Below are 13,788 nucleotides of genomic sequence, written 5' to 3' on the forward strand. Positions count from 1 at the left end.
TGTATCATAATAATAATAAATATTTACTAAAACATCACAAATCATAGTATATTAGGTATGGATACTAGTTTTAAATAGTAATGTGCATGTTATATACGTTGCAATGATTTGTGATTACAGTGCGTAATATATTATACATACTTTACGTACCTATATAGGTAAGTACTGCAGCACTTCCACTCGATCTCATTAGTGACATTATTAATACGGATAATTATTCTGGGCATACAAAATAGAAAAAAAAGTCGTTACTCAGTACTAACATGGGCGGAGCTTTAAACCTAGGGGCGAATTGAAGAAATATTTTAATGGAGGGTTAGCACTTATTACGTGAACGGGCAATGCATTCGTTTGTTAGCACTTGCATACTATTTTTATTCACTATAATATGTTTGTAGCTGGTAAAATTTCAAAAGGAAATTTCGAGTGGTGTTTGGGGGCCGGGAATTTTTATGGGCACCACTCAAATATACATATATTCTTATACTTTTTTATTTATAAAATTCAAATAATTATTACGGAAAAAAAAATAATAATAATAATAATATGAACATAAAAAATACGTAGGTGTTTTTTTCAATGACATAAAATATACTTAGGTATATAATATGTTTTATTTTTATTTTTAAAACTATATTTACAATGATTTAATAAATAGTACAACTGTACAGCATATTTAGTAGACGGCATCTTGGAAAAAGCCAACACAGTATACATTATTTAGATTAATAATTTAATAACGTCTAAAATTGGTTATGGTACATTGACCTTGATAAAATGATTTGGGTTCCCAGCTTTCGGTGCAAACCTCAAGTTAACTTGGTTCTTTTGACCTCCGTTAACTGTCAAAAATGAGTTCCAGTCCACATAGAAATACAAACCATTTTTAGGTCGATCGGGTCCAGGTGTTATCATTTCATCAACTGTCGGTGGATTACTAGCTGTCTCGCCTCCACCAAACGATTCGGCCAATTGAGATAGACTCGGATTTGTATCAGCTACCGTGGAAGAATCTCTTGCTGCATTAGCGCCAGATGTTACTTCTACCGACGTTGCCTCCGAAGACGAATCAATGGGTACAGATGTTACCACGGTTTCAGAGGACGTTGCGACAGGCACTGATTCTTCGGTAGAGGTTGTGATATTTGTTATGGAATCATTGTTCGCTGGCTCTTGACGTTTGACGTCATTTTTGTTTTTTTCCAACAGCATTTGAAGTTCATCGGTGGACAAAGGATCAGGAGGATTCTGTGCCTTATTCAAAGATTGAGTCTCTGGAACAATAGGTGACTCTGGCAAATCAGAATCGACTTCTTTGGAATTATCGTCGAAGAACACTTCATACCCATTAAATGCACTGTTATCGGTAGGTTGATCAATAGCAGAAATGGCCTCTGTTATGTTTTCTAATTTCTTTTTGATAGCATCTTGTGACAATGAAACAGTATTGTTATCATCGGCCAATAGCCGTATATTTGCCACTATTTTTGCTATCCTGTTGATATCTATAGTTTTGACGTTAGAGTCGGACGGGTTGAACACATGGTCCCGGGTTGATGCACTTTCGAGCAGCGGTTGAAACTGGGATATGTTTACTCCACTATTACCGGTTTCAGCTAAAATTGATTTTAATAATTTTTCGTCCACGGTTTCTGTTACGGTAGCATCGTCATTTCGCCTTTTTGGTTCGTTAGAATTTGGATTAATCGATTTACCTGATTTCGGAGTATCTAATAGTCCAAAATTGTGAAGAAAATCTTTCATATCATCGTCAATTTTCAAATTTCTGGCTTCAGGAATTTTTTTGAACTTAGTATACGCATTTAAATCGACAGAAGGGCTGATATTTTTTTTTTGTGCATTTCTTTCTTGCATTGTTTGCAACATAATCTCAGTTTTTTTATCGTTAGTTAAATTTCCATCTTGCACTGTCACAAATATTGTTGGTGTAGACGATGGCTGTGACAGATCTGTTTGTTTATTTATACTCATTGGATATCCATAATTTAGCGGTGATTCACCATTAGGGATTTTTGGTACAGGAGTTTTACTTTTTGTTACATCAGTATACGTTTGAGTATTTGAGTACTCAAAATCAGGTTGTGGTGTGACGTATGTAATGTCTTTTTTCACATTTAATGCATTATTATTCGAACGGCTTACTCGAGAGTTCTTTGAAAAATCGTTCAAAAAATCCAAAACTTCACCACGAGTCATTTTAGGAAAACCAGACGATTCCAAATATTTCTGTACGCCTTCCACCGCAGAATCGAGTTGTTGTCCATCTAACGGAAAACCGTGTACTAGCGAAACAACGACTAGCAACAATGTGATAGCCTAAAATAAAAAAAAAATTATTAGATTGGCCAATTTATTAGCATAAACAGGAATCGTAAAAAGAAATGAAAAAGAAGGTCTAAAGTGGGTAAAATTAATTTATACAATTTTAACGTAAATAAATACAATTATAATAAATTGAAAGACATTGAACAATAGTTTTATGACATTAACAATGTTACCTAAATCATTTATTTGAAATATGTTTAATTCATATTGTAGAAGAAATGTATATGTTAATAATAGTATAATATTTATTAAGTACCTAAAGTTCTTATTTATTTTAATATAATATAATTTAAGAGTTATAGCTAGGTACTGATATTTAAAAAAACAAAATCATATAATAGTCTATGAAAAAAAATTAAAATAAGTTGTTATTATTGCATAGGAAATTTTAATATTTCAGTCAGTAGTTTAATGGGATGACTAATAAAAATTATTTATTTTTTTTTAATATTTAAGAATTATGCATTGTAATTTTATTAATTTGAAATGAAAAATTAGTTTTTTATCGTAGGCTTTAACCATTAATTTATCAAAATCATTTTCGTAAATACTGGAGAATAATATCTTTAATGAAATAACCTAATTAAGTTATTATAAATATTCCATAGTAAATTATTTTTCAAAAAAAAACAAAAATTTGGTTTTGTTAACATTAATTATAGGTATTCATTTGTACGTGTATTTGCAATTACCTAGTACCTACAAAATAAGTATCTGTCAATAATTAAAAAAATCCTAATGTAATTTGATATTCGGTATCCATTCATTAGTGTACAAATTTAATAAATTAGGTGCATTAAAGATCGTTCCTGTGTACGTAACTTATTAAAAATGTTCAAAAATATTAATTTTCTTATACATAGTATTTCTTTGAATGTAAACATTATAGCACTATCTACACTTTTAGAAAGAAGTTAAATAAAATTTAAAACGACGAGTTGAAAATAGTAACGCCCTCTCGTGGTAAAATGCTTGATATTTTTGTTTGCAAACATCATTCCTAGATGTCAAACAATATTATAATATTTTTATTAAAATAACAATATTTTTAACTCTACAGATTTATATGTATTTAGCACAGACAATATATATTAAAGTAAACATAATAAAATATAGAAAAGCTTAAATCTTGTGATGTAATAAAATTTATACTTTAAAACTTTAAAAAAAACAATACTTGTCTAATAATTATGTTTTAAATATGTCATTAATTTTGTATTTTGTTTGTTAACACTTAAAGTAAAAAAAAAAAATCCAATAAAGGAAGTGAAAAAACCGTCAAGTGGGTAATCGATCTGCTGTCAAGTATGATATATCAAGTGTACAACGTCATTGAGTAGGTCACTATAATGGAAGTGTAAATCTAGAATAATTTTTTATGAGCCTTTGAAGATGTTGACAAATAAGAAAAACGGTTCTGTCGAAAACTTGTTTTATGGTTAAATTCTTGTATTCATCAATAACTACGAAAACTAAAAGAAAAACATTTTAAATCTTTCAATGCTTACAGGTTACCATAATACGCTTGTAATAATATAAATGACTATACAGAATAATATCAAAAAACGTATACTTAAAATAATAGATAAAAGTTAATAGATTGTCATAGCTAAAAATCTTTGAACGTATTTGCAGTGATTCATCAATTAATTCAAATTTAATACACGAGTATATTATACTATTACAGTGACTTTCTCAATGACTATGTATACTTGACAGTTGATACGTACTGTACAGCAGTGATTATTTAACTTCTCCTGTTTATTTCAGATTTTAAATGGAGTAAATAAAATGGAAATTTCTATGCAAAATCAGTTTTTGACAATGTAAATTTTATTTCTTGTTGTAATTCACAAACGACTATTAGTAGATTCTTTTAAATTTCATTAGATTTTTGTATTGTTATTTTGATTCTTTATGGATTATATTTATGGGCACCAAAAATTTTCGATTTTTATCTTTTAAAAAAAAATTTATGAATATCGGTTACAAATTATTTGCAATATTTTTCCATACATTTCGATTAAAAAATATTGAAAATATATTACAAGATCCTACATAATATGATGCTCTTATATAATATGTATACATAAGCTATGGGCACAATTTGTTTATATTATGTTTTTAAAGTTGACATTTTTATAATTTTTTCAAAATCATAATAATTTACAACTTAAAAACTAAAATTATTTTGTAGTAAAAATCTATGAAATATTTTATTTTTATAACTAAGGTGAAAATTAAGAAATTTTATTACAACGTTCTTCGTAAGTAGTTCATACTGAAACTAAAATATAAACAAACAAATTATTAGTATACATATTTGGAGTTCAAATTTTGACAAAATTACGTATTTTAATAACGAATAAACGATAGGTATAATAAATTTATTTTATTTTTTTTTTTTTAATTATTTGTGGGGACTTAGGTAAATCTTTTTTTCATAGGTATTATGAATTTTATTATACGCGTTAAAATTTTCAAAATATGTATATTCATTTTTAAATATTATTTGTTTATACTATGAACCAATTCACACAGTTTTATGGTATTTACTGTAAGGTATTTTTAATTGAAAATTTATTAAAAATAATATCATATGGTTAAATCATATATTATTATAATACTTAAATAAGTTCTAATAATATAATAAATGCAATGTTTTTAGAAAAATTAAATTAATGAAAAATAATCGTAAAAAAAATACTTCAGTAGTTATATAAAAAAAAAAAAACATATATATTGTTAATAATAAAAGCTTTCAGACCGTCTCCACTTAAAATTGTTTTTATATTCAATAATTTATCATTGGTTTGAAATATAATACACCCATTACAGTGACTCATTTAACATTTAATGTAAGCAGAGCTGTACCCACTTGCAAATCTTTTGTTTTTATTCGATTTTTTTTTTAAAGTACTATTTCCCTGAGTACAAACTAGATCCTGATAACTACTTGAAACCACTCTCAAAGTTGGAGCATTTTTCTACTAAAAAATGTCAAAGATACAAAAAAAAAAAATAATAGAATAAATAATAAAAACAACAAACCATTATTAAACCAATACTTTCATTGCTCTACTCAAAGTCAAAAATGTTTTAATCCAAATAGTTTTACTAAATACAACTTTCACAATGTTATGTATATAATATGCATGTACCTTGATAAAACTATATATTTATATTTTCAAATCTTTCTTGAGAAATGAAACATAAAAAGAGAAATTTCAGAATAACCTTCTATGCCAACAAGTTAATTGACGAAAGTCGTCCAGAAAAAGAACTGAAATAATAAAAAAGTATATTTACATATTATTATAATGTTACATAAAAATATATAATGTCAAAGTAAAATATGGAAATCGGTCTAAATTTTAAAATTTAAAGTTTAAATAAATACATTTTATACAAATCATAAGTTGAAATATATATCAATTTTACAGGTTAGGTTAGTATATATTATTAGTTTTTAGTTTACGACTATGGATAGGTATTAAGTAAAAACTGATGAATGATCTTATTATTTAAAAGACAAAATATCAATATTGTTCGCGTTTATAAAAAAAAAAAAATGTATTTGTACATTAAAAAACAGAATAATTATTATTAATGCAGGATATACTATAGTTCATGGTGAACGGCGTCCTGGGGTGTTCTGATTTTTTAAAATAAATTGAACATCGAAATTCCATTATATTTTTTATTGTTTTTTTTTTTTTTTGGTTATAAAAATCTATGGGGTACCTATAATATTTATATTGTATATTTTCTTACATTATAATAATATAATGTAAATTTTTAAAATCCTATACTATTTTAATTAAATCGTTTTAGTGTATTTCTATAAACTTATTTAACTATAGTTAACAGAGCAATCCATAGTATACATAGCTATCGACTAGTTTTAAGACAATCAGGTTTTATTTTATTTTAAAACCTCTAACTCCCAATAATTATTATAATTGTATAAATGATTTAATTATAAAAAAAAATCTTAATTTTCAACTACCATCATATTTCTTAATTTTATACTCAAAAGAAAAGTACTTCTCAATATAATTAGGAATAATGATTAAAAGGGGAATGTAGATAACCATTCTTGTTCAAACTTAGCTTCAAAATTCAAAACATATTATTCGTAAGAACTTCGAAAAAGCCTTCACATATACCAATTTATACTAAAATTAAATTTGAATTTATTATTATCTATTTCAGTGATCTATACAGTTACACTCAACGACGAGCAACATTCTATATCTGTTGCCTACTATGTCCATATAGGTAACATTTCAGCAATTTGTCTAATTTTGTTCGATTTAATTAATTAGGGCACTAATTGGAGCTTGTCGACCTTCTTTTAAAAATTTGTTCAGTAGGTTTATAATATAATAATATTATATTAATGTTTATTTATGATTTGCCAATACTGTATAAGAATACATATGAAGTAAAATATGTATTTATGGTTTTTACTTGACTAGTATATTATCTCTTTACTAACGATTATGTCTATTGTTTTAAATAATAAATATAATATTATGAATTATACTAGGTATTAAGTAAAAAAAATAAATAATTTCCCAATTTTATTATTTCTTTCCATAGTCAAAATATTTACAAAGATCTACAGTCTATTGTTACTAGAAGAATTAATCAGAAAGTCGTTTCGTTTAATATTTTATTCAAAATTTTAAAGAGGCTTATTAAGTAACAGGCAAAGAACGTTAACATGTATAAATACAGGTAGTGTCAATAAACAAGTAATTAAGTGGAATAGACAAGTGCAAAGTTATTTAAACATGACATGACGTATAATAGTGCCATTTCATTGACGATAATAATAATTTAGACCAGACATATTATTATAGTGATACAAAATACAAAGAAACGCGTAATTTATATAATACTATAATATTATGTTGTTTGGAAAACTATGATTTTTAACAAACAATTTTTCATCAAACCCAATCGTCAATATTGCAGTTATTGCATTTATTGTATGTTATTAAAGGTATCATACGACAATGCAGATAGTATTTACTCATGTTAGAAAGTGAAATGAGTGAAAGTGATGTGTGGGTAATTTTTATGTGTTATTCAATTTCCAAGGATAATGTTATGCTACTTCTGACTGTCCACCATTAAAGGTAGAACGATGCAAACATTACGTCTTTTTTCATTGAATTTATTAATTGCAGTATCAGTTAATATATATTTATATATCGTATGTATTCATTATAAATACATCAAATCACTGTTCTAATTAGAATATAATATATACAGTATACACCTATCTAAAAAAATGTATGTGGCAAGAAACTTTGGAATATTATAATTACATGTGACGATTAATGTAGGTATTGAACATAGTAATATGAGAAACGTGAAGTTCGATGCACTTGTATAAGACTTAAGGTCATGTATACGGTGAAAGTGTATAATGTCGATAATGAAAATATAGATTTAAAAAAGCGGCGTTACTCGTTATGTGAACATAGTGTAATAGTCGTATATTAAACACACAACCGCATTATGATGCATAGGTATTATATTATAATACAGTGTCGGTATCGTAAATGAATCACAGCTAGAGTTTTACGAACGCAACATTGTGAGTGTTTCGAAAATTTGTAAAAATAATAAAAATAAACCATAGTCTTGCGTAATTGTACTTTATGCAGTTGACACGATATCCTTGAAGTAATCAAAATATTAAAAAGAAAAAAATGTAACTTGTTAACACGAGGGTATCTTGTGCATTCGCAATAGCTGTGGTATTTAATAATAATAAGAGAAAAATTAATTATGCCAGACGACGGATTCCAGTAAAATATATAATAATAATAATAATAATAATAATAATAATAATAATAATAATAATAATAACATATTCTAATGACTACGGCGGGAAGGAGCCGTCAGTCAACCACGATGGTAATAACACAACGGCTTTTTACTCGACTTACAGAATACGGAATTGTGATATTATGTAATAATAGTAATGATGACGATGATGGTAGTATTGTAATAATCATAATAGCTATACATGGTACGATATGCGCGAAGGAACGCGGAGAAAGTAGTAAGTATTGAGCAATGATTAAGATGCGTACATACCAATTGTTTGTTCTTATTATATTCCCATTATGAAAAAATATAACGTTCTGTTATTTTAGTTTTAATTGTGATAATAAATATTCATAGTAAATCTTGAAACTGCGTTCATCGTAATTATATTGATCCTTGGCGTAACACTACGAGTAACAACTAGTACAAAAATATCGAAACAATGTTACGTTATTATTTATAATGTTATCACGATTTTGTGTCAAAATCTTTCATGAACACCGTATTTGATAAGATACATGGCCAATTTAATATTACAAACGCTTAGAATCAAACTCACACTTGATCAGATCTGTCTGTTTACGTTCGATAATTTACAACATATAAGCTACATATTATTGCAAAGGTCATAATATTATAGTAATACTAAATATAACGCATATTATGTTGTTATTATAAAAATAGTCATTAATCAAAGCATTATTCATTTATTTTGTGAATTCAAACTTTGTTTACGTTATATGATGTTATATCGATTGTATGTACAATAAAAGTAAACTGTTTACAAATGATGAAGTCATGCCATTAGGTAATAGATAATTATGATGACGAATAAATTTTAAAATATTAATAATATTTGTCAAATGTATATTTCAATGCTATCATCGTGTATTAATTTTTAGATTAATCAATTTAACAATGTATAAATTTACACATTGTACCGTTATTAATATATTATGTTTCAGTTTAAATAGTATCTGTAAATAATTCGGCATTGATGTTGTTATTAATAACATAAAACACATTTTATAATGTTTTTGTATGTTTTTATAATATATAACATTAAAATATGCGTATATCTAGTTATAGTTATAAATATATATTTTAAAACAAATAAATTATATCACTCATGTAAAAATTTGAAAAATCTTAAACCTAATTTTTTTTTAATCTTCAATAACATGAATCATTGAGCATGGTCAAAGAATCTAAAATCATAACTATTAGGTAATGTCTTAGAAACATTTATAAAATATCTAATTAAATTCTTATATTAAATTAGAAATGACTGTTAAATATTCTTATATTATTTCAAATAAATAATATAGGCAATTCGTACACTGCATTTTTAACATCGCTCAAACTATAGCTTTTACCATATTTATTTAAATGTCTTTTAGTAAAATGATGTTTAAAAAAAAAAAAAAAAATTAAATTTTATTTAAGTATCAAATACAATCTTACATTCATCATATATACTACAGAAACTTGGAGTTTAAATTATAAAAGTCAGTTTTCCAATTTCATAAATGCCATAGTGAAGTTCCTTATTTCGCATCCCATCCCTTGAGAAACATTTATCATCGTTTTTCCTTTTTTTGAAATGACGTTACTGTAAACGTTTATGATTCCAAGAGTTCTTGTTTTTATTTATTTGAAACAACATTAAATAATAATATGTTTATATATTATAATGTATTAATAATTATGAATACATATTAATGTATAAACATATAATGTGCATTATGTACAATTTATTAAATAATTAAATTTTTATATTCATATTTAAATTTATTTGCATTTTATATTTTAAACCAAATTAAAATAATATTTTTTTTAATGTATACTATCAATAACTTGAATTTAATAAATAATATTATTATTTATTTCAAATCAACTACATAATATTAATTTCTTAAAAGATTGATATCACACATGGTGTGTCACTTTTTATTTTTAAATATTACAACTTATAGTAAAAAAAAAAAATACATAATAAAATTAAGTTGATCTAATAATTGTATAGCCATAGTTATATTATACCTAAATATATATATGGCATAGTACCGATTAATATTAAATTAAGTAATTACATATTAATGTTAAACTCAATACGCTTTTATTGATATTTGTATTATAGTTAAGGAAACTGGAAAATCATTCATATAACCTGCATTAATTAAATTTATAAAGTTTAAATATTATTATATATGTAGTACAATCATTAAAAAATATAAATATAAATTTATTGAACTGTCCAATTGGATCATCTATATTTATATTTAAATTAGATAAGTAAATATAAAATTATATAATAAATCAATAAATACTTACAAGATAAAAAAAGGAAAAAAATGTAGATAATTAGTTTTCTATATAGAAAGTGCTGGGCATAAGTTGTAATTGAGTAAGTTACTGTAATGAATGCGTTAATTTTGAATTCAGTGATAAATTATTGCATACCAAAAATGATTCTGTGTCTGATAATAGTCTGTCAATCTATAATATTAAACTCTAAATATATTTTAAAATGTATTTGTATTGCTATTTTATAGTAATTTATTTTATTATTAGTAATATGGTAAGTTTAATAATCTTGGTCAAAGACATTGTATTTATATTATCATTAAAATAAAATATATTGATATTTAATTTACCTATCATATTATTAAATTTTTAGACACGTTAATAAATAGCTCAAAAAGATTTAAAATATTTTTTAAATTATATAATGAATAGAAAAGACTATCAACAAATGTCCATGAAAATTATTAATCAAGTAGCTATAATAATTAATTTTTAATAAAATAAGAAAGTTGGTTTTGTCAAAAACTGGTTTTGTTTAAAATTTCTAGTTTATTTTTTATTTTTCTGAGTTATTAACAAACATAGTGAAAAATTTTCTCTTCAGACTCCCAAAATAATATAATTAGATTTACTTTTATACCAAAAAATGATATCAAAGTTCAATATTTTAGTATTTTAATTTCTCCAAAAGGTGTTAACAGGTATTAAAAAATGATTTCAAAACCATTCATTCATCGTTCCACTCGGAATATAAAATATATGTAATAACTTATTACTAATAAATAATTCATAAGTAATAAATAATAATACATGGAATACAATAAATTTAAAATAATTAAATATTATACATATTATTTAGTTTTTAATTCAATTTGATAATTTTATTGTTATATTTGTACGTTATACTTAACTAAAAATAAAATTAAAAAAAATTTGAATTAAATTAAATATTTTTTTTTTAGATTTTAATAGTTTTATCTGTATAAAATGTCAAATAAAAATGTAAAAATAGTAAATACATTAAGTAGGTATTTAAGTAATGTACTCACAGGATTATTTACTGCAGTGATAGTGTATAGAATTGTACATGGATGAATACAGAGTAAAGAGTTAATGTATAAGTTGATTTTGGTGACCCTTACAATTTACATTAAGTAATAGAATATGTGCCTAACTAATTAATTATAACCAAATTCTACATAAAACAAAATAAATGTATAAAGCAGCACCACTGAGTTTACAAATGTAATATTTAGTGTTAAAACATATAGGTAAAACCGGCTTGGTTTCTATTCTCTACAACAACCTCAGATTATTATATAGAATATTATTCTCTTAAAGCTACATTAAAACTACGATTGGTATGCAAGAGTATATTAACTAAGTGAAAGTGTTCAATATAATTTTTGCTGTTGAAAAAAATTATAGACTCTATTTTAGACATCTAATTTCAAAGTATAATTTGTTTAAAAAAATTTACTTACCGTATTCAGTCTACACGGGTGCGAAGAACTCGGCGTTCGCGTAAGAATCATTTTAGTCCAAAAATCACACGTATAGTATGCACTTATTGTATAAAAATAAAATAAAACACACAACTGTTATATTTAAAACTAATCAAGTATTAATAGTTAATGATACGATTTTTTTTTATCATTTATCTTGAATACCCGTGACTAAAATGTATCGGTCACTAAAATAAGACTGGCTAGTTACAGCATAAAATGTATACATACTCAGCCGTCCACCCAATCCATTAATATGTAATACGACTCTAGTATAATATTATTATACGACGAGTTATCCCACTTCTTCACGTAGTTGTACTATTACCACTACTGTGCTGCCTCTCACCATCAGTTCCATTGAAAACTAACAGTTTCATTAACGTAAACATAAATTTAAAAACGTTAACCGAACGTCATTACTTTTCCTTTTATGCATTTTGAAGTATTTATTTCTACTGTATTATATTATAACATAATGACCAAATATTTTTAAGAAAACATACGTTGTAGACGTGTGTCCATAAAATATACATGTTCGTATTATTAGATATTATGTTTATGTATTTAGTAAGAGGTATTACTTGAATTTATTAACAAGTGTCATAAAAAGTTAAAAATCAAATATAATTTGCGTTAATTTTTTGAGAGGCTTTATATTTTATTTAGAGTGAACTATCTGATATTTATGGATTGACTAAATAGTTAAAAATTTACAACTCGTAAAGAGAAATCAAATGCGGTGATATTTAGGCAGCAACTTAGCTTTAAAAATGTTTTGATTTTTAACTTAGAGAGTTGATTTTGGTAGAAAACCTAATGTAATTAGCACTTTTGATCAAAAGTAAAAACTTTTCAGTTTTTTTTTTAAATAATAAGAAAAACATTTTGACAATTTTTTTTCGTAACTCATAAACGAATATCTGTAGATTAGGTTAGGTTATGTATATTTAAAAATGTTCTCGTAACGTTAATACAGGCATTATTTTATTCATGTAGTGCTTTATCATTGAATTAAAATTTAACACATCCATCACAGTGATTTCCTCAATTGCGAGGTGCACTTGATACCTATACTATTATAGCAGATCTGCTGCAATTATATACTTTTCCACTTTTTGTTCTTAAATAATAACTGTTGGTTATTCAACCATGCATGAAATTATACGCAAACATTATTATTAATTTATTACAAACTATAGATAGTTATTTATTTGAGGTAAATACCTACTATTGGTTATGTGTACTTATATCAATTATATCAAAAACCACAGTTTAAAAAAATATGATTATGGAATTCAAAAAGGTTACATATCATTTATATTGCGCTGAACGATATTGAGATACGTGGTGGCGTATATATCGATTACGTTTACTATCTATACGCAATACAATAAATTAAAAAATGATCAAAATGGAATATTCATTTACAAATACCAGAAAAGAAAGTAATATTATCTAAAGATTAAACGAATTTATATTTTTCGAGATTATCAATATGTAGCATAGATATCATAGATATATAATAACAGTATTGTATTTGTCTGTAGAATTTTAATTCTAATTAGTATTTTTTTGTTTATAAAATTTTCTATAAAATAAAATATTGAAAAAAATTAGTATACATTTTTTGTAATTTATAATAAAAAATAATAATTATGGATACTTTTGAAATATTTTGTATAGAAAAAATTTTAAAATATACTAATTTTATTTGTATTGTTTATACTAATTGAATTTTAGCTGATAAATATAATTAAAAAAAAAAATGGTATCTATGTCT

General features: G+C 24.8%; 1 protein-coding gene across 1 annotated transcript; it reads right to left on the reverse strand.

Annotated features, from left to right (window-relative positions):
• Positions 1-714: 714 nt before the first annotated feature.
• On the reverse strand, positions 715-12,258 carry LOC112593586. The gene is made up of 2 exons (XM_025338059.1): positions 11,985-12,258; positions 715-2,337 (listed from the first exon to the last, which is right to left on the reverse strand). The coding sequence occupies exons 1-2, from the start codon at positions 12,033-12,035 to the stop codon at positions 754-756; spliced, it is 1,635 nt and encodes a 544-aa protein (XP_025193844.1). The 5' UTR covers positions 12,036-12,258; the 3' UTR covers positions 715-753.
• Between the last annotated feature and the right edge of the window lie 1,530 nt (positions 12,259-13,788).

Source organism: Melanaphis sacchari, unplaced genomic scaffold (assembly GCF_002803265.2).
Source record: "Melanaphis sacchari strain LSU unplaced genomic scaffold, SCAv2.0 Contig20_pilon_pilon, whole genome shotgun sequence".
NCBI lineage: Eukaryota > Metazoa > Arthropoda > Insecta > Hemiptera > Aphididae > Melanaphis > Melanaphis sacchari.